At 33.6% G+C, this 23,115-nt stretch overlaps 4 protein-coding genes across 4 annotated transcripts; all 4 read right to left on the bottom strand.

The window, feature by feature from the left end:
- Positions 1 to 1,256: 1,256 nt before the first annotated feature.
- LOC101619682 (olfactory receptor 4C11-like) lies at positions 1,257 to 2,189 on the bottom strand. Its single transcript, XM_004682798.1, has one exon. The coding sequence runs from the start codon at positions 2,187 to 2,189 to the stop codon at positions 1,257 to 1,259; it is 933 nt and encodes a 310-aa protein (XP_004682855.1).
- A 5,825-nt stretch (positions 2,190 to 8,014) lies between these two features.
- LOC101619450 (olfactory receptor 4C11-like) lies at positions 8,015 to 8,947 on the bottom strand. The gene has a single exon (XM_004682797.1). The coding sequence runs from the start codon at positions 8,945 to 8,947 to the stop codon at positions 8,015 to 8,017; it is 933 nt and encodes a 310-aa protein (XP_004682854.1).
- A 5,179-nt stretch (positions 8,948 to 14,126) lies between these two features.
- Positions 14,127 to 15,059, bottom strand: LOC101619223 (olfactory receptor 4C11). Its single transcript, XM_004682796.1, has one exon. The coding sequence runs from the start codon at positions 15,057 to 15,059 to the stop codon at positions 14,127 to 14,129; it is 933 nt and encodes a 310-aa protein (XP_004682853.1).
- A 6,282-nt stretch (positions 15,060 to 21,341) lies between these two features.
- On the bottom strand, positions 21,342 to 22,274 carry LOC101628470 (olfactory receptor 4C11-like). Its single transcript, XM_004683535.1, has one exon. The coding sequence runs from the start codon at positions 22,272 to 22,274 to the stop codon at positions 21,342 to 21,344; it is 933 nt and encodes a 310-aa protein (XP_004683592.1).
- Between the last annotated feature and the right edge of the window lie 841 nt (positions 22,275 to 23,115).

The following is a 23,115-nucleotide window of genomic DNA, read 5'->3' as shown; positions in this document are numbered from 1 at the left end:
ACATGGCGGCAGACCTCTCCTGACCCGCCCGCTGCTCCCCTCAGCAGTGTACTTCGGTCGATCTGCCTGTTCTGCTCCCCACTCTGTCTCTGGTGAAACCTCTCGCCGCCCCTGAGCTTCTGGCCTGTACCCCAGTTCTGTATGCACAAATAAATAAATCTTCAAAAAAAAATAAATAAAGTTTAATCTTACAATTACTAAAATTGTGTTACACTTTAATATAAACAAAAATGGTACTACTAAGTAGTACCATAAGCCTTAGCATGCATGTACATGTATGACTGTTAATTGCTGCACGTGCTGGGTACCAAAATTGATTGAAAATTATATCTTGTGCATCTATACTACCCTTTTTAAAGGAAATACACATACAGAAAAAAAGTGACAAACTGCTATAGTAGTGAGCTCTATGTAACTCTATTAACAAACGTAGTATTATCTCAGAGTCTATGGTACTTTTTAAACTGTCATTGATAAAATAAAATTAAAATGGAATAATTTAATATAAAATTTTAAAAACTGGTTCTATTTTTTATATTTAGATCACATAAAATATATTGTATTTACTAATTTATTTTAATAATTTATTTGCTCTTGATAATATACACATTTGTTTTAACTTTCCTACTTCCTAGTATTATAGAATTCTATTGTTGTTGTCCTTATCACCAAATATAGAACAAAAACCATACCTGAAAGTCTTTTAATACTAAATTTAAAAATCCCCTATGTAATGTTTCAGTCATCATAATTGCCAAAAGAAACAAAAATATTTCACAGCATACTATTATGTTCTAAAAAGTCTTTGAAAAGTTTGTCCTTCTCAAAGATAAAAAATAAAGATAAAATGAACTCCTTCACATACAAATGAACTCCTTCCTTTGAGAGAAGTCAAGAGAAAGCATGGTGCATTATTGAAATGTACTGTAGATGGTGTTACACATGAGAGAAAAGACTACACTTTATTTAGAAGGATCCTATGAAAATTTCTGATTATACAAATGTCTATTCTTACTAAACAGGACAGATTGTTGTGAAGTCACAATCAACAATGTCAGATTTGAGTTCTCAGTGAAGGAAAAAAATCCAACAGAGAATGTGAAAAAAATGACTAGTCTAGGGAAGTCCTAGAAATCTTTAAGAAAAACAATTACCTAACAATAGGTTTGATGGGAGAGTCAGAACATACACTCTCATATTTTTTGTCTGCAGAAATTTATGATGCAATAAGTAATCAATCAAGGCAAACCCTTAATTCATCTTTGTTGTTCTGGTATAATTTTGATATGCCATAACTTTCTCATGGCATTTTTCACTTCTGCATTCCTCAGAGTATAGATGATTGGGTTGAGAAAGGGTGTTCCAATGGTATAAAAGACTGCCACCATCTTGTCCACAGGGAAAGTGGTTGGAGGGCGTGTATATATGAATATACAAGGACCAAAGAATAATATTACTACAATGATGTGGGATGTGCAGGTGGAGAGAGCTTTTTTCCTACTTTCTGCACTGTGATTCCTCAATGAATGCAAGATAAATACATATGATATCATCAGGACTGCAAAACTGCATGTACAAATAACCCCACTGTTAGATACGAACATCAGATTGAACACATAAGTGTCCGTGCATGCAAGTTTCAGCAAGGGCTGAAGATCACAGCAATAATGATCAATCAAATTGGGTCCACAGAACGGCAATTTCAAGGCCAGAATGATCTGAGCAATAGAGTGTATGCAAGACCCCACCCCAGCAAAAACAACCAGGTTGAAGCATATCTGCTGGCTCATGATGGTTGGGTAACGCAAGGGCTTACAGATGGCCACATAGCGATCGACAGCCATGAGGACGAGGACAAAGATCTCCATGGCACCAAACAAATGTAGGGCAAAGACTTGAGTCAGACACTCATTGTAAGATATGGTCTTTTTGGAAGAAAAAGAATCCACAATGAGTCTTGGGGCTGTGGATGTTGAAAAGCAGGAATCAGCAAGTGATAAATAGAATAAGAAGAAGTACATGGGACTCCTGAGTGTCCGGCTGCACTTGATGGTTACAATTATCAGCAAATTCCCAACCACAGTTCCCAGATAGAAAATGAAGATGACAGCGATTACCATTTTCTGTCTTTTAGGATCTTGTGTCAATCCTAACAGTATGAACTCAGTCACACTGTTATTTGGCTGCATTCTTTCAGTTGATAGTGAGAAAATGTAGGTTAGAAATTAATCTGCCAAAAAAAAATTAAAGAGTTTTATATTTGGAGGTCAAAATGCTTGCTTTTGAAAACATGAAATAAAATATCTTCTAGCACATATTCTGAACTATAAAGGAATAATTCTTGAGTTATTGAATTACTGAATATTAATTGAAAATGTTGACTTAATCTCTTCTTTAATAAAAACTAAATGTATACACATGTATGAGAGAAAACAAACATTTCATTTTCATTGCATTGGTTATTTTAATTGAAGTAACATTGCACTATAACATTATGAAGGTTTCAGGAGACCCACTCACTCATGAGACTTCAGTGGCTTGTGAACTTTGACAAGATTCATTGCACTTTACTGATGAAACTCAGTTTTTTTTTTTTTTACAAATGTCAATTCAGCTTTTATCATCAAACTTTGTGCTTTTTCAGCTAAATCCTGTTGTTCAAAGTAAAATTCTCCCACTTAATTATTTTTTTGAGTCAACATTATTTCTTTAGAGGAAATATACTGAGATTAAAATGTAGGATGAAATAGTGAGAAAAATTGCCATACGAGGCTTTTTTTCAACTTTTTAATTAAAAGCACTGGGGATTTTGAAAAGGACCTCAATAGTTCCTAACTTAACCAAACATTTCAATGAATTCTTGGGATCTATCCTGGATGTTATATTCCTTAGCTGAAGTAAGTGAAGCTACAAATAGAAAGGGATTAATAATTTTTCACATACCAAACAGTAGACAAAATTGTTCTTTTTTTTTTGCTTCAACACAGATACTCCTCAAATCATAGCACAGTTAAAAGTATAACAGATATAAAGTGATGAAAAGGTTTTAAGTTACTTGCCAGTCAAAAGCATATTTCTTCAAAAGGTATATGCTAAAGATCAATCCTTTAAAACATAGCTCAGAAGTTTAAGTAATACAATAAAGAAAATGAAAAACACAACTCAAATGCATAATGGGAAAAAAACTGACTTCAAAAGCAATCCTTCTCACTAAAATTATTAATGTGGAAGATACACATTTCATAAAAAGTTAAACACATTCAAAATTAGATGATAATTTGCAACTATAAATTAGCAAGCTGATTTTTTTGAAGAAGGCATTTTAACAAATAGCACTGAAACAATGAGGATGACATCTCACACATTTCTGTATGCACACAGTGAGCTTAAGAAGTGATTTTCGACATTGATGCTAATACAAATGTGCATAGACATCTGTCCAGTGATTCCACTGGGCACACATAATCTTGCAAAGACAATTAATTGTTGCAGTCTTTAAATGGTAACAAAATAAGGAAACAACTTCAGTGCCCTTCAGAAGGGAGCTGACTGATTCAAGGATGATAACTCATGCAATCAGGCCAAACCTTAGTTCGGTGATAGATGCTGAGGCTTCTCAGAGATGTTGCAGATTTGGAGATGAAAACTGCATAGTAATATCTCACTAACAGCAGACTAATACACACAACACACGCACATACAAACACACACACATTCTTCTACAAATTAACTATTTAGGGGAGAGCAAAAGAGCATACTATTTGTGGGGCAAGTGGGCACCTCCATTATGCTGTCACAGAGGAGAGAATGACCTACCTTACAACCTTACAAATATATCCTTGGTGATATACTTGAACATATGCCATAAACATGCTGCATAAACTCCATTTTTGAAGTTGTCTTAGGAGATGGTTGTTCCTGACCTATAACTGACTGAGTGTAGCTTTCTTCCGATGTAGGCAGGAGGGGCCTAAAGATTCTTAGGGCAGCGCTAAAGTCTAGGCGTTTGAATAAGATGATAAGGCAGGTATTGGGCAGCTCAGGACCTCGGTGCTGTTCATGATGTCCTACCTGCTGCACTGCTATTACCTGCATGCCCTCTGCAGAGGTACAATTTTTCCAAATATGTACTCTGTGAACTATTCAACAAACAAGTGAAAACAGGATTATTAGATCTAAAAATTAAATATGTATTTTATGTATTGCATTGTGTATGCACCATATACAATATGTTTATATATATGGTATTCCTATAGCTATTATTCTAATGTATAAACTAAATTTTATCACATATAATACATGTAAACATTAAAAACACATTATTTTAGATATAACAGATAAAGAAATGATATATAGCAGAAAAAGAGATATAAGGAACACATTTTTATGTGTTCACTGTTTAAGCATTTAGTACATGTTTAAGAAAATACTGGGTAAATAAAATAATTTAAAAAATCCTCATAGACATAATTCAATAGCATTTTGCACCATTCTGCGTTCAGTTAACATTGAGGATTGAAAGCCTGTGTCCAACTGTCAAAACCATTAAGATCATTGTTTCCATGGAACATTCCCTGTAACCTTCACACAGATGTTATTATGATTCGCTCTTCTCTCACCGCCTCATCTACCAACAGGCCTTACGTAGTCATGGCCACTTCTACTAGACTTATTGTACATTCCTTTTATTCATTCTTTAAATTGCAGTACTTTTAGAGAATTCCTTAAACTTTGTGTACTTACACATGTTTTCTTTTTGATATTAGAACTCTGGCAGTGACCAGATTAATATCATCTAAATACGGAATGCAGTTAAACACATATCATAGCAATTTATAAAGAAGTTAAGATATTCAATTTACCATATTTCTTCCAATGATCACTTGAATACCTTTTACCCAAATGAAAATGTAATAGAGTTTTGAATACTCTGTCTAAACCGGTAGCCCGGTTCTCTAATGTCACAGCAAGGCTCCGGCTCTCATCTGCATACCAGCAATTAGGCTGAGACAGTCCCAGGTCCCTCACACACGTTCTGAAACATGCTCCCACCCTGTGACTGGGAAATGCTTCTCAACAGGACTGTGACTGGGAAATGCACTCTCATCCCTTCCCTGGAGAAGTAAAGCTGGGTGATGCAAAACGAATCTGGGGAAGGTCATTCCCTGAAGTGTCCCATCCCTTCCAATTAAGAAACCTGAGATAGATATGAGAAAAAGTTAATTTTTACTTTGTCTTAATGCACTATGAATAAGAAGGATTGTTAATTCCTCTAACAAAATGTCCAATATTTTACTCCATTCAGTAGAGTGTCTTTTCATTTTAATGAAAGTGTTTTTAATGAAAGTGTTTTGGTTGATAAAGTCCTATTTGCTTATTTTCTCTATCCTATTGCCATTGGTATCTAGTCCTCAAAGCCATCCCAGAAAACAATGCCACGAAGTGTTTTGACTGTTTTTTCTTTTATATATCTTAAGGTTTCCTGCCTAACACACAGGTCTTCAATCGGCTTACATTAATTTGTGTGTGTGTAGTGTGAGACAATGGTCTACTTTCACCATTTCCACGTGGGTGCTCAGTTTTCCCAGAACTATTTGTTGAGAAGATTGCTATTTATTCATTATAGATACTTAGCTTCTATTTCTTGAACTAACTGTCCCTATAAATGTGAGCATATTTCTGAACTTTCAGTTCAAATAATGCCTGATTAAGGATGTTATGTCAGTGAGCAGGACCATATTTTCATCATATTCTCCATTTCAGAGGCCAGCAGGAGACTCACTGTCCTCCATCCTTTATTACCCTGATCATAAAGGCCTTGCCCTATCTTCTGGTTTCAGTCACTCGACTTTCTGGTCGAGTCACCTCCCAAATCATTATTCTAAAACCAAGTCACATTGTATCACTCACTAGTCAAAAAAAAAAAAAAAGGTTTTAGTATTCATCCAAAAACTCGACATTAAGTTTAATAAGACTAGGAAAGCCTGTTAAGAAGCTTTCTAACATTCTGTGGTGATTCAACAAGTCATTATTGAATTAGTAGAATAGCCATGTCGAATTGATCATTTCCTGCTTCCTCTTCTTCAATTCTTGACATTTTGACATGTTTTACCTTCCTCAGATTTTAGCTGGTCTAACTGGTGCATATTCCTTTGCTGATTTCCTTTGATTTCCTTTCATCCTTTGGGGGCATGTGTGATGTCTATAGCGCAGAAGTCTTTTTCACCCTTCAGGTCTTTTCACCATGACCCTCAAATATACTTTTATGGGACACAGAAGTTCTATAATTTTGTCATTTTTAACAGTGGGTTTTAATTTTCTGCCCCTTTCTGGGGTTTCTCAATAGATCCTACATGCTAGTTTCTTTATCACTGAGGTCTAACAATTTCCAACATGCCTGATACATTTCCTGGGTGTCAAAATTATTTATGTTATATAGAGAAGTAGCAAAGACATAAATAAGATATACCTACTTTGAAATTGTTTGTGAGTTGATGGAGTGATATATTCTAAGTGATTTATTAACAAAATTAAAGGAAAAGTTAAATTAACAGAAAAATGAGACAAAAATGGTTCAATTTCAAAAGATATTTAAAAACTTTCTGAGAGCATAGACTATCACATTTAGTCTTAGTTTATCAACTGAGAAACTACTTCAAATACATTTTAATTCTTAGTTTAAGCAGGTTTTCAAACAAAATATATAATGTATTGCTACTATTCTTCAAATTTTGAATTGGCAAAGGATAGAAAAAATGATCTTATTTCTATACCATTTATTTTCTGTATACTTTATTAAATTTATTCATATTCCTTTACAATTCTGTTCAGGCATTCACTATCGTCAACTAGATATTGTTCTGCCTTATAAATAAAACTGCTAGCTAATGGGCATATATCTTATGTCTTTTTATTGTTCAACTGTACACTAAAAGTTCTACCTACAATATTATATATATTTAATTCAAGTGAGAACACTTACTAAGAGGTTAGCAGCCTAAAATGGAGACATATGTTTTCTATACAGTCCTAAAGTCTACAGAAGATTTGGAAATCTGGTGCAGTCATTGTTGTTTATCATTCAGGTGTACAGTGACTCATTGTTTAAAGTCACTATGCCATAATTTTACAAGTTCAATTGCTTTATTTATGAGATGTAGAAATAGGAGCTAGTATATAAAATTATCAGGACTGATTTATTGCTAATTGCTAACATATATGCACAGTCTTCTCAACAATATCATTGACTCAATAAATGAAACTACTAGAGTTGACTTTCTACTATCACTGTCTCTATCACATGGCAGCTAAGTGTACTGTCTGAGCAGCTAAACTGGTTAAAATCGCTGAATATATTTGTTCTAATGGACTCTCCATTTGTGAGTTGCTCCATTTCCAAAACAGGAAGGATGGCAGTGCTTATTGCATTGGCTTATATCATAATTACTCTTTAATAACTACATTTTGCTATTTCTTATATATCTTATTAGAAGGAAGATGTGAATCACATACATGAGTGAAAACAAAACTGACAATCAATTTGCTACTATTCCAACTATGTATAGTGGTCCTGGCCAAGGTTTTACTCTTTAATAATTACTCTTTAATAACTACATTTTGCTATTTCTTATATATCTTATTAGAAGGAAGATGTGAATCACATACATGAGTGAAAACAAAACTGACAATCAATTTGCTACTATTCCAACTACGTATAGTGGTCCTGGCCAAGGTTTTTCCATTTCTTTCATTTGTTTCTGCTCTACTCATGCCAAATCTATATATTTTTATTACACTATATTTTTGACTTTATTCCACTAAATAGTTTTGCTAAAATCCTTGAGAATGTCCTTTCAACTACTAAATTTGTTAAATCAAATGTCAGGGAAGAATGTAGGAAAGATTGGTACACTAGAAAACATTGCATTGGGCAGACAGGAAATACATTCTCATATTTGATATCTTAGTGATTCTGCTGAACTGACTTAGTAATTAATCAATCAATGACCTTATTTCATTTTTGTATTTCTGATATAATTTTGATATGCCATAACTTTCTCATGGCATTTTTCACTTCTGCATTCCTCAGAGTGTAGATGAGTGGATTGAGAAAAGGTGTTCCAATGGTGTAAAAGACTGCCACCATCTTGTCTATGGGGAAAGTAGTTGGAGGACGTGTATATATGAATATACAAGGACCAAAGAATAATATTACTACAATGATGTGTGATGTGCAAGTGGAGAGAGCTTTCTTCCTGCCTTCTGCACTGTGGTTCCTCAATGAATGCAAGATAAAGACATATGATATCATCAGAATCACAAAACTGAATGTACAAAGAACCCCGCTGTTAGATACGAACATCAGATTGAACACATAAGTGTCCATGCATGCAAGTTTCAGCAAGGGCTGAAGATCACAGCAATAGTGATCAATCAAATTGGGTCCACAGAATGGCAATCTCAAGGTCATAATGATCTGAGTTATAGAATGCATAAAAGACCCTATCCAGGCGAAAATAATCAGGATGATGCAGACTTGTTGCCGCATGATGGTTGGGTAACGCAAGGGTTTACAGATGGCCACATAGCGATCAACAGCCATGAGGATGAGAACAAAGATCTCGAGGGCACCGAATAAATGTAAAGCAAAGACTTGAGTCATGCACTCATTGTAAGATATGGTCTTTTTATAAGATAGAGCATCCACAATGAGTCGTGGGGCTGTAGTTGTTGAAAAGCAGCAATCAGCAAGTGATAAATAGAATAAGAAGAAGTACATGGGACTCTTGAGTGTCCGGCTGCACCTGATGGTCACAATAATCAGCAAATTCCCGACCGCAGTTCCCAGGTAGAAAATGAAGATGACAGCGATTACCATTTTCTGTCTCTTAGGATCTTGTGTCAATCCTAACAGTATGAATTCAGTTACACTGTTGTTCGGCTGCATTCTTTCAGTTGATAATGAGAAAACACAAGTTAGAAATTAATCTGCCAAAAAAAAAAAGGGGGAGAGTTTTATATTTGGAAGTCAAAATGCTTGCTTTTGAAAGCATGGAATAAAATATCTTTTAGCAGATATTCTGAATTTTCAAGGAATTTTTTTGAAATTATTGAATTAGTGAATATTGAAAATATTGACTGAATAGCTTCTTTAATAAAAGCTAAAGGTATGAGAGAAAATGCACTTTTCATTTTCATTATACTGATAATTTTAATTGAGGTAACATCGCACTATCACACTATATAGGTTTCCAGTGATCCAGTCACTCATGAAACTTCAAAGGCTTGTGAGACTTCTGATGACACTTTGACTAAGCTTCATTGTACTCTACTATTGAAAAATTTCCACTTTTTACAAAGCGAAATAAAACTTGTCTCATTAAAACTTTGTGCTTTTAAAACTAAATCCTGTAGTCGAGAGTCAAATTTTCCCACTTAATTATTTTTTTGAGTTGACCTTATTTCTTTAGAGAAAATATACTGATACTAAAAGGATTAAAAGTAGGATAACATAGTATGAAAATTTACCACAAGAGACTTTTCTTTCAACTCTTTTTATTAAAATCACCAGGGACTTAGTAAAGGACCTCAATAAACTCCTACTCTAGCCAAATATTTCAATGAATTCCTGGGATCTATCCTGGATGTTATACACCTTAACTGAAGTAAGTGAAGCTACAGATAGAAATGGATTAATATTTTTTCACATACCAAACAGATGAATTTTGTTTTTGTTTTAACGCAGACACTCTTCAAATCATAGCAAAGTTAAAGGTATAATGGATGCACAGGGCTAAAAAGGTTACAAGATATATGTTAGGCAAAAGCATATTTCTTTAAAAGTTCATATATGTTAGAGATCAAGCCTTTCAAATATAGCTCAGAAGTTTTAATAATAAAACAAAGAAAGTGAAAAACACAACTCAAATGCATAATGGATAAAAAAAAAGGACTGACTTCAAAAACAATCCTTCTTATTAAAAACAATTACGTGGGAGATACTCATTTCATAGAAAGTTAAACACATTCAAATTAGATGACAATTAGATATACTTTGTAACTATAAACTAACAAGTTGATTTTTGAAGAAGGCAGATGTGGACCACAATCCCATGAGCTCAGCAAGCTTAAGGAGTGATTTTCGACACTAATGATACTAATACACATACACATCAGTCCAGTGATTCCATTTGGTGCAGATAATATTACAAAGACAATTAATTAACTGTTGCTGCCTTTAAATGGTAGCAAAGATCCAAAACAATGGCAGTACCCTTCAGAAAGGAGCTGAATGGATCACGGATGATAATTCATGCAATCAGCCCAAAGCAAGCAGTGGTACATACTAACGCTTCTCAGAGATGTTGCAAATTGAGAAATCAGAACTGAATGGTAATATCTTATTAACATCAGACTAATACACAGCACACACACACACACACACACATTCTTCTACAAATTAACTAGGGAAGTGCACAAGAGCCTACTATTTGTGGAGCAGATGGGCATCTGCATTTTGCTGTCATAGATTAGAGAATGACCTACCTTACAAAATATTTCCTTGGTATTGTTCTTGAACATATGTCACTATTATGTTTTATGCTGCATTAAAATAACTTTGAAAGTTGTCTTAGGAGATGGTCTGTATTGACCTATAACCGACAGAGTATAACCATATTCTAATGTTAGGGACAGCAAAATTTTTAGGGCAGTATGAAAGTGTAGGGTTTTCAGAAGGATGATGGGACAGGTATTGGGCAGCTCAGGAACTCAATGCTGTTCATGATGTCCCACCTGCTGCACTGCCATTATCTGCACACCCTGTGCAGAGGTATGTTTCCAAATATGTACTTTGCCAACTATCCAAAAAACAGAAGTGAAAATAGGATTATTAGATTTTAAAATTAATATGTATGTAGGTATATATGTGTGCATTGTGTATGCACTATATGTAATATATTTATATAAAATATATGATATTCCTATAGCTATTATTCAAATGTTCTAATGTATGAGTTAAATTCTATTGTATATAACATATAATAAACATTAAATACACATATTTTATACATAATTGATAAAGGAATGATATATATCTGAATGAAGAAATATAAGGAAGGTAATTTTTAATCTGTACACTGAATTTAAGCATCTAGTTAATGATTAGTGAAAAAAATATTGGGTGAATGAAATACTTAAAAAATGTTCATAGACATAATTCAATAGCATTTTGCATTATTCTGCATTCAGTTAACATTGAGGATTGGCAGCCGACTATGTCAAAATCATCAAGATCATCACCTTCACAGAGCATTCCCTGTAACCCTCAAACAGATGTTATATCTATTTGTTCATCTCTCATGCCCCATCTGCCAGCAGACCTTACCTAGTATGGCCATTTCTACCAGACACAGTTGCACATTCCTTTTTTCCATCTTCCAGCTTCAATGGCAGCATTTTTTAGAAAATCCCTTAAAATTTTGTATTTACACATATGTTTTCTTTTTGGTATTAGAAGAGAACTTTGATCTGATAAATGTTGTCTAACTTAACTGCAGTTAAGCAATTGTCATAGCTACTTATAAAGCGGTTAGGATGTTCAGTTTACCATTTTTCTTCCAACACCCTTTACTCAAATGAGAATGTAATAAAACATTTTGAATATTTTGTCAAAATATCAGTAGGCAGCATCACTTTCATGTCACATGAAGGCTCAGGCTCTCATCTGCATGCCAGCAGTCAGACTGAGATGGTTCCAGGTTCTTCATATGTGTTCTGAAACATGCTCTAACCCTGACTGGGACTGGGAAATGCTTCTTTGTGCCTTCCCTGGAGAAGTAAAGCTGGATGATGCAAAATGAGTCTGTATATGGTCATTCCCTAATGTGTCCCATTCCTTTCAATTAAGATATCTGAGACAGTTGTGATAAAAGTTAATCTTCAATGTGCCTTATGCTGTGAATAAGAAGGATTATTAATTATTCTAATTAAAGTGATAATAATTTTCTCCATTCAATAGGGTTTCTTTTTATTTTGATGATAGTGTTTATTATTGTGCAAAACTTTTAGGTTGATACAGTCCCATTAGCTTATTTTTGCTCCTTCCCCCTTGTCATTGGTGGCAAACCCACACAGATATCCCTGAAACCACGTCATGAAGTGTTCTATTTCTTCTTTTATGTATTTAAGCTTCCACATCTAACAATATATTGTTCAATCTAACTTTTTTGGTGTGTGCGTGTATGTGTGTTTGTGTATGCATGGTGTCTGATAGTGTTCTGCTTTAATCATTTCATGTGGGTATTTAGTTCTTCAGGAACTATTCATTGAGAAGACTTCCATTTCTTTATTGTATATTATTGGTTTCTATTTCATCAATTACTTGTTCATATACATGTGAGCATATTTCTGGGCTTTCAACCTTTGGTGTAATATTTGATGTCTTTAGCTTAGAGGTCTTTTTTCACCCTTTAGGTCTTTGCTCTATGTCCCTCAAATATTCTTTTATTGGAGCCAGAAATTCCATAATTTTATCATTTTTAATAGTGGGTTTTCATTTTCTGCCCCTTCCTGGAGTTTCTCAATTGATCCTAAATGCTGATTTATTTATTTATTTTACCACTGAGGCCAAGCGCTCTTCAACATGCCTGGTACATTTCCAAAATTATTTATATTATATAGAGAAGTACAGAAGACTTAAATGAGATATACTTACTGTGAAATTGTGAGTAGATAGATGGAGTGACATATTTTAATAAGTGATTTTATTAATGAAATTAAGCAAAAAGTAAACTAAGAGAGAACTGAGACAATAATGATTCAAATTCACAAGATATTTAAAAACTTGATGTGAACAGATTATCAAAGCTACTCAGCTTATTAACTGAGAATCTACACTTCAGATATATTTTAATTATTAGTTTAAGCAGGAATTCAAACAAAGTATGTTTTTCTATGAAATATAGTATCCCTATTCTTCAAATTTTGAATTGGAAAAGAATACAAAACCATCTTTATTTCTATGCCATTTATTTACTCTATACTTTATTGAATTTATTCATGTCTCTTTACACTTTTATTTATGCATTCACTAGCAGCAACTAGACATTATTCAACTTTGTAAAAACAATAGGCAACATTTTATGTCTGTTGACTGTTTAAATGCAAACTAAAAATTTTGCCTGACAATATTATACATATGTTTAATTTGAGTCAGAACACTTACTAATGGGTTAGCAGCCTAGGTTGGAGACATATGCATTGCTGTATAGTCCTAAAGCCTACAGGAGATTTGGAAGTATGGTGCAGACATTGTGATTTATCATTCAGATGTTCAGTGACCCATTTATTTCAAGGCACTATGCCATGATGTGCCATAATTTTAAAGACATGTGTCACTATTATTTGAGATGTAGAAATAGCATTTAGTATATAAAATTATCAGAACTGATTTATTGCTAATTGCTAATATATGCACAGTCTGCTCAACAATATCAGTGGCTCAACAAATGAAACTACTAGAGTTGACTTTCTACTATCACTGTCTCTATCACATGGCAGCGAACAGTCCAGTCTGAGCAGCTAAATTGGTTATGATCGCTGAATCCATCTTTTCTAATGGACTCTCCATTTGTCAGTTGCTCCATTTCTAAAACAGGAAGGATGGCAGTGCTTATTGCATTGGCTTATATAATTACTACTGTTTAATAACAACACATTTTGCTATTTCTTATGTATCTTATTAGAAGGAAGACATGAATCACATACATGAGTGAAAGAGCAAAACTGACATTCAATTTGCTAGTATTCCAACTATACAATAGTGGCCCTTGCCAAGATTTTTTCTCATTTCTTGCATTTGTTTCTGCTCCACTCATACCAAATCTGTATTTGTACCACCATATTTTTGTCTTTATCCCACTAAATATTTTTGCTAAAATCTTTTAGCAAAGGACATTTTAGAATGTCCTTTTATCTATTAAATTTGTCATAGAAGAATATAAGGAACATGGGTACATTAGATTACATTGCATTGCATTGAGAGGAAATTCACTCTCATATATATCTTGATAGCTTAGTGATTCTTCTGAACCTGATTCAGTAAGTAATCAATCACTAACCTCACTTCATTTTTGTATTTCTGATACAATTTTGATATGCCATAACTTTCTCATAGCATTTTTCATTTCTGCATTCCTCAGTGTATAGATGAGTGGGTTGAGAAAGGGTGTTCCAATAGTATAAAACACTGTCACCATCTTGTCCATGGGGAATGTGGTGGGGGGGCGTGTATATATGAATATACAGGGGCCAAAAGTTAAGATTACTACAGTGATGTGGGAAGTACAGGTGGAGAGAGCTTTTTTCCTGCCTTCTGCACTGTGGCTTCTCAGTGAGTGCAAGATAACAAAGTATGAGATCATCAGAATCACAAAACTGCATGTGCAAATAGACCCACTATTTGATACCAACAGTAGGTTGATCATGTATGTGTCCATACATGCAAGTTTCAGCAAGGGCTGAAGATCACAGCAATAGTGATCAATCAAATTGGGTCCACAAAATGGCAACCTCAAGGCCAGAATGATCTGAGTGACGGAATGTATAAAACACCCTATCCAGGCGAAAATAATCAGGATGATGCAGACCTGTTGCCGCATGATCGTCGGGTAACGCAAGGGCTTACAGATGGCCACATAGCGATCAACTGCCATAAGGATGAGAACAAAGATCTCCATGGCACCAAATAAATGTATTGCAAAGACTTGAGTCATGCACTCATTGTAAGATATGGTCTTTTTAGAAGAGAGGGCATCCACAATGAGTTTTGGGGCTGTAGAAGTTGAGAAGCAGGAATCAGCAAGGGACAAATAGAATAAGAAGAAGTACATGGGGCTCCCGAGTGTCCGGCTGCACTTGATGGTCACAATAATCAGCAAATTCCCGACCACAGTTCCAAGATAGAAAATGAAGATCACAGCAATTACCATTTTCTGTCTTTTAGGATCTTGTGTCAATCCTAACAGTATGAACTCAGTCACGCTGTTATTTGGCTGCATTGTTTCGATGACGCAGAAAAATATTCAATCTGTAAATGAAAAATGTTTATAATATAAAGATTACATTTGGAGGTCAAGCAGATATAGTTGATTATGTAAATGCCATTACCAATGGGGACATTAACTGTAATTTTTTCTTTAGAAACGAATTCATAATACATGCACAGTCTACATATCTGATGTCTTAGGAAATTAAATAAAAACGATCAGTTGACTATTAGGCATAATAAAATTAATGTAGGTGATTTATTATGAATTGTTTCCTGAAATAAAAGTTCTTTTTAGTTTTTGGAAAGATTCTTTTGTGGAAAATGTAGAGAAACCTTCCCATGATTTACCTAAATATGATTTCACATTTATTGAATAATGTAGAACAATTATAAAATATCTTTGTTCACATATCAGACTTTCAAAGAATAATTGTGGAAACATTTGTTGCATGTTTTTTAAATAAATCTAAGTGTAACCTACAAACTCAAACTCGGAAAGAAAGATAAAGAGTATACAATGAAGTTCACAGTCAGTCCAATTCTATCTGTTTTGTTACTTAATTTCAATTTTTCCTTCACTATCTTTATTTATTTTCATTTTACCTCTCAAACATTTCTAGCGATTATAACTCTAAATTTCATTTCCATCGTTAAAATGGTTGTTTTTAAAGTTATACTGCATATTTAGAAGTTAAAATCTTCCAGTTAGTCATTATTTTTCATAGTTCTCTATTTATGTTCTTAAGACACTAATAGATATTGAAATTAAAATGATGGCTAAGTAGTATGAGAACATGTGTCTTAAAATATTTTTTCAATTTCACACATATGTTTATCCCTAGCGATTTTGGACATGAACACAAAGTCATAGACAATGATTTTCAGTAGTGTTCTTGGAATCTATTCTTGAATGATCCATTCCCTATGTGCTCAGTAAGAAAAGATAAAGACTATAAAGGGAATTAATATTTACTTTTAGATATTTGCTCACTCCATGAAAAAATTCCTTTAAGTACCCCATCGCATGTTCTCCAAATAATAGCATAGTTAAAAGTGTAAGATAAGTGGCCAATTATATACTTACAACATATGTACTGTACAAAAGCAAAGATAAATGACTTAGACATGGTTTTAATAATGCAGCAAGAACATATCATTTGAAAAAGGACATTTTCTTATTAAAAAGAATTAAAAGCATATGAAAATATGCTGAATCTTGTTCACAGTGAAATACATTCAAATGTAAATTACAATTAAAGATCTTTTTACCTATCAGGTAAGTGAAGCAGTACTTCAATAAGTGTGCTTTAACAAATAGTGCTGAAAATATGTCCAAAGCAATTTTGAGAGGACTTTACATGGGTACAATCTCTGACAGAGGAGTTTTCAACTTGGATATTATAAATGTACATAGACATATGTCTAGTGATTCCATTTGTTATGTTTAATCTCACTCATAGACATAAAATGAACATCATAGTCATTTTTAGGTAGTTCTGTGCAATGTTCTATAATTTACGGTGAAAGTTCAGAATTATATTTTGTGGATAGTGATAAATAATTGATACCAAAATAGTACACATCAAATACATGTAAACTTATATCAGTTACTTCCATATTGGACAATATCAAAATATCTTAATATTTTGTGACCTGTAGGTGGAGAAATTACATTCTTGGTAATTTAGTATTTGAAAATGCTATCTAGTATTTGAAAATATATCAATAATGTTACATAAAATAATTTTGATAACTATAATTTCCACTTTAATACATATTTAAATTTAATATACTTCTTAATATATATTTGAATTAATAGCAGGAGATTGTTTTTGACACCAACACATCACACTAGTGAGCCATAACAACTTACTTTTCATTTAGTCTTAATGAGAAGTGAAAATTTTAGGACAACATTTTTATTTGGAAGTTTGAGTAAGATGATGAGTCAGTAACCAGATCATATAACACCACAGAACCATTAACTATGTTCACCATTAAATATGGAATTAAATGTTTTTCCACTATGTTCCTTATCAAAACTCTTAGCTTATAGAAATGGCTGTTCTAACAATCAATTATTTTAAAAGTTCTCCTTCCTTCTTTCCTTCATAGCTTCCTCCTTCCTCCCTTCCTTCTTTCATTCTTTTCATCTATCTATCACCTATCCATCCATTGTCTATCTATTAGAATAATAGATATGGTTGTGCCATACATTTGAACAAAGCAACAAAATGAAATTTTTATTTGTCAATACTGAATATAAACATCTAGAATAAAGAAGGTATTTAATAATAAATATTGGTTTAGCAAATTAAAAAAAAAGCAAAGAATTTCCTATAAATGCAGTTCTATAGTGTTTTGGCACTATTCTATATTCAGTTAACATTGAGAAGAGAATCTGGCATCTTACTAGACCTGCGGAAAATCATCACCTCCGTGAAGTCTTCCGTCACACTCAAATAGATGTTATTTCAATTTATTATATTCCATACCACTGTCTACCAATAGCCTGATTAATAGTGGTCATTTTTATCAGGAGCTTCTGCATGTCTTTTATTTCCATCTTCTCACTATAGATTATAAAGGACTTTCAGAAAATTGTGTAAACTTTCTGCTCTTTCACAAGCTCCATTTTATGTATTATATGAGCTTGGGGCATTGATCAAATTCATTTTCTCTTTATTTATTTACCTATATGTATGTATATTTAGATACCCTATATGAATCTTACCAGTTTTTGTAAGAATGTAAGCAGAGGTAGAGATGTTCAGGTGACCTCTTTCTTCACAAGGTTATTTGGTACCCTTTAGTCTAATGAGAATTTTAAAAGTGCTTCTAATATTCTTTCTAAATATCTAGACCGCAGTTCCTTTGAACTCAGATTGAAGCTTAGGTTCTTATCTGCACGCCTGCAGTCAGGCTAACACAGTTTCAGATTCCTCACTTTCTGAAATCCACCCTCACACAGGATTTTGACTGGGAAATACTTCTTTCTTGCCTTCCCTGTAGGAGTATTTAATTATGAATGATGTAAAATAGGGAGTCTAGGGAAGGTCACTCCCTAAAGTGTCCCTTCCCTTCCAATTAACAATCACGAGACAGAATTGATAAAAATCTCAATCTTCAATTTGTCTTATTACATCATGAAAAAGAAAGACTCCCAACCCCTCCAATTAAAGGTATTTATACCGATCATAATGATGTTTTTTTGAATAAAATAAAGACAATGATTACATAATGTTGAGGCCATGGTTTCAAATACCATTTTTCTGGTGACACGAATCTGAGTTTCTGGAAAAAATAGCTGATTCTAAATCTGGATCAGGCAATGTTCAACATATACTGGAAAATTTGCAGTGCTAAAATAGTAGGGAATTGCTAACACACACACACATACACACACACACACTTCATGTGATGAGGACATGCCAAATGTACTCATGCGCACAGTGAAAGTGCACAATACCCAAAGCTCAAAAAAGAAGTTGTGACAAGATAAATCGTACAGAATTGAAATATTACCTCAGGTAATAAAGCTATATATCCATGACTTATAATGACAAAAATAATTTAAAGTTACTTCATATTCAGGAGAGTATAGGGGAAACAACTATCTTTCAAAAGATTATTTGATCAACATACATTCTGCATATCACAGGCACCAGAAGTCATCTCATAGTTCACCATCCTTTAATAGCCTTGCCTTGTTCTCCTTCTTTCAGTCTTCATGAAATAATTTCAAATATTAGGTACGTTTGTCATTCTAAAACTAACGTATAACAGTTTCACTCACTATCATAAAAGATTTTTACTATTTTCTCTATTGTACTTAGCTTTGAGCTTTATAGATTAGAAGAGAGCCTTCCCCATCATCGCCGTTAATATTGCTCCAGTTTCATGTTTTATTATTATTTTAATTTTTTAAAGGTTTATTTATTTATTCACAGAAAGTTGGGGTACCGGCCAGAGGTGCAGTGGCAGTGAGAGGTTTCATCAGAGACAGAGTGAGGAACAGAACAGGCAGACTGACGAATTACCCTGTTGAGGGGAGCAGTGGGAAGGTCAGGAGAGGTCTGCCATGCCATGTGGGTCACCTCTGGGGATGGGGATTGAACTCGCACTGAAGCGGCTGTGGCCAGATTGCAGTGTTGTGCCCTAACCCGTTGTGCCACCAGGGAGGGCCCTCATATTTTATTATTTAGGCTTTTACCAATATAATGTTTGCCAAGCTTTCCAAAATTCAGTGGTTCAACAAGTAGCTAATGAATTAATAGATGAGAATTCACAGTCATATTAAATTGATCAAATTTCTGTTTCTATTCTTACAACTCTTGGTTTTTTTGTGATATTTTAACTTCTTCCAGTATGCCCCTATTCTCACTCATGCCTATTCACTTTATGACATCTTTGTGTGCCATTTTTTTGGTGTCTTTTACATAGGAAGCCTCTTTTCACCCTTCAAATAACTGTTGCATATCCCTCAAACATGTCTTTATAGGATTCAGAGTTTCCATAATCTTATTGTTTTCAACAGTGGCTTTTCATTTTTTGTCCCCTCCTGTGATTTCTCAATAGATTTTAAGAACTGGGAAGGGAGCTCCTGGTTTGTTTGTTTATCACTGAGGCACAACAAGTATCAACATGTCTGCTATATTTCTTAGATGTCAAAATTTTTGATAGTATTTACTCAAGTACAGATGACATGAGTGAGATATATTTGTTAGGAGATTGTGTGTAGATGGAGTGACACATTTTATTTGATTTTTTTAAAGGTCTAATTTATTTACGTATAGAAGAACTGATGTATAAGCCAGAGGGGCGAACAGAACAGTCAGAGCTGAGAAGAGCAGTACACAAGACAGGAGAGAGATCTGCTGAGCCATGTGGGTTAATTCACTGGCCAGGGAATGGATTTAATCCATAGCAGTGATAATGTAAGGAAACCTCTAGTTCACAACGGAAACCACTTATCTTAATAAGTGGTTTTATTAATGAAATTTTAGCACAGTATATATGAACAGAGAAATGAGACATAAATGGTTCATATTCTCATAACAAAACTTGCTGAGAGTAGAGTGTCATAGTTATTCTATGATCATTAATTTGAGATCTATATTTCAATTTTTGAAAATTAAAGTTTAAGCAGAAATTGAAACAAAATATATTTCATTTAGGAAATGTTCCTTTACTATTCTTCAAATTTTGCATTGTTTAAGGAGAGAAAAAATTGCTTAACTTCTATACCCTTTATAGTTCTACATCTACTGAACTTACTCATCTTCTTTTACACTTTTCATGCATTCAGTAATTGTCATCAACTAGATATTATTCTGCTATGTAAAGCTTATAAGCATATATTTTATAAATTTTGGCAGTTTACAAATGGTAAATTCTTCTTGACAATAGAAAATATATAAATTCACATACATACGTACATACATACATGAAGCCTAAGGGGGAAACATGTGCAGTGCTTAATGGTTTTAAAATCTATAAGGAGATTTGGAAATGTGGTTTAGTTACTATCATTTATCATTAGGTGTTCAGTGACCTATTTGCTTAAGGCCAATATGCAATAATATGTCATAATGTTACAGAACGAATATCACTATTATTTATGACATGTAGAAATAAGCAGTTAGTATATCAAATGATCAAAATTGAGTTATTGTTAATATATGCACAATCTGCCCAACAGTATTATTGTCTCAATAAATGACATCTAGTAGAGTTGACTTTCCTTTCTATTATCACTGTCTGTATGCACTTAGCAGTTAAGTATAGAGCCTGAGGAGTTAAATGGGTTATGATCTCTGAATATATCTGCTATAGTAATCTCCCCCATTTTGTCAGTTCCTCCATTTGCAAAATAGGGATAATGGAAGTCCTCAATTTCCTTGGATTATTAACTGATTACTCTTTAATAGCAATATTTATTATTATTTCTTACATGCTTTATTAAGAGATGATTATGAATCATATTCATGAGTGGAAGAGGCAAAATCAATATTTAATTAGTTATAATTTTCCAAATATATAGTGACTGGTCACAGACAAAATTTCTTGCACTTGTGGTTCATTAATATAAAATTGAGATTCAGCAGCTAATTTTATCTTAACCCTTATAACTGTTTTTTACTGTTTTTTAACTGTAAACTTAGTTAAATCAATGTCTCAGAACAAAGTAGGGAAAATAAGAGCACTATTTTGGAATAATAGGAACAACCAGTTAAACATAGTATCCTAGTCAGTTGAACCATGAGTCAAAGTAGTAATTGAGGCCCTTAACTCATCTGTGCCTTTCTGAAGAGATTTTGCTTTGCCATAACATTCTCATGGCAGTTTTCACTTCTGCATTCCTCAGTGTATAGATGAGTGGGTTGAGAAAGGGTGTTCCAATGGTATAAAATACTGTCACCATCTTGTCCATGGGGAATGTCGTTGGGGGGCGTGTATATATGAATATACAAGGACCAAAGAATATGATCACTACAATGATGTGGGAAGTGCAGGTGGAGAGAGCTTTTTTCCTGCCTTCTGCGCTGTGGTTCCTCAGTGAATTCAAGATAACAATGTATGAGATCATCAGAATCACAAAACTGCTTGTGCAAATAACTCCACTATTAGACACCAACAGCAAGTTAATCACAAAAGTGTCCATGCATGCGAGTTTCAGCAAGGGCTGAAGATCACAGCAATAGTGATCAATCAGATTGGGTCCACAGAATGGCAGTCTCAAGGCCATAATGATCTGAGTTATAGAATGCATGAAAGACCCTATCCAGGCAAAAATAATCAGGATGATACAGACCTCTTGCCGCATGATGGTTGGGTAACGCAAGGGTTTACAGATGGCCACATAGCGATCAACTGCCATAAGGATGAGAACAAAGATTTCCATGGCACCAAAGAAATGTAGTGCAAAGATTTGAGTCATGCACTCATTATAAGATATGGTATTTTTAGAAGAGAGAGCATCTACAATGAGTCTTGGTGCTGTGGATGTTGAAAAGCAGGAATCAGCAAGGGACAAATAGAATAAGAAGAAGTACATGGGGCTTCCAAGTGTCCGGCTGAACTTGATGGTCACAATGATCATCAAATTGCCCATGACTGTTCCCACATAGAAAATGAAGAAGATTACAAACACCATTTTCTGTCTCACAGGGTCTTGTGTCAGTCCTAACAGGATAAACTCGGTGACACTGTTATTTGGCTGCATTGTTTCAGCTCACAACAAGAACGATCAGGTTAGTAATAATCTGTAAAGAAAAAATTGAAAATAATTCTACAGTGAATCCCTAGTAATTAGTTCAGTCATTCATGAGACTTAATTTAATTACCTTTGCTTAGTTTCCTTTTAGTTTATCTTTGCTGCATTTCCACTTGTTTGAAATTCTAAATCCAACATCTATCACTAATTTTTGTGTTTTTAAAATTATCTTATGCTGTTGAAAATTAATTTTTTCCCTTATTCATTTTTTCTAGGTTGACATACCAGAGAAGATATATAACACTAAAATGAAAAAAACCTAGAGTGAAAACATTTGCTATAGAATATAATATTCTTCCAGTATTATATGGGATTTAGAAAATGACTTCAAAAATGTCAACTCATAGCAAAATATTTCAATGAATTCCTGGGATATTTTTGAATATTTTTTTTGTCCCCTGATTTAAGTAAAAAAGATAAATATTGAAATGAATTAATATTTATTCATATATACATATATAAAATAGGTGAGTTAATTTTGTTCTCCATTATGAATATTCTCCAAATGTAGGTCTTTAAGTAAAACCATAATGCCAAATTGATATAAAAACACAGTTGCATGCTGGTCAAAGTTATATTTCCTTATGTGAATGGATTTTAATAACTGATATTTAAAAAGAAGCACAAATGCATAATAGGCTAAAATGAATGAATCTGATTTCCGAAGAAACCCTCCCATTAAAAATAATTAATGGAGGGAGCTGGAAGGGATTATGCTCCTTGAAATAAGCCAGAAAGTCAAAGAAAAATATCAAATGATTTCACTTACAGGAGGATAGGAGGAAAGTAG

This window comes from Condylura cristata, unplaced genomic scaffold (assembly GCF_000260355.1).
Source record: "Condylura cristata isolate star-nosed mole 26May11 unplaced genomic scaffold, ConCri1.0 scaffold00015, whole genome shotgun sequence".
Taxonomy (NCBI): Eukaryota; Metazoa; Chordata; class Mammalia; order Eulipotyphla; family Talpidae; genus Condylura; species Condylura cristata.
This window is presented reverse-complemented; position numbering and strand designations above follow the sequence as displayed.

Bases quoted from the DNA above. Each gene is read 5' to 3' on its own strand.
- LOC101619450 (XM_004682797.1), bottom strand. From the start codon at position 8,947: ATGCAGCCGAACAACAGTGTAACTGAATTCATACTGTTAGGATTGACA.
- LOC101628470 (XM_004683535.1), bottom strand. From the start codon at position 22,274: ATGCAGCCAAATAACAGTGTCACCGAGTTTATCCTGTTAGGACTGACA.
- LOC101619682 (XM_004682798.1), bottom strand. From the start codon at position 2,189: ATGCAGCCAAATAACAGTGTGACTGAGTTCATACTGTTAGGATTGACA.
- LOC101619223 (XM_004682796.1), bottom strand. From the start codon at position 15,059: ATGCAGCCAAATAACAGCGTGACTGAGTTCATACTGTTAGGATTGACA.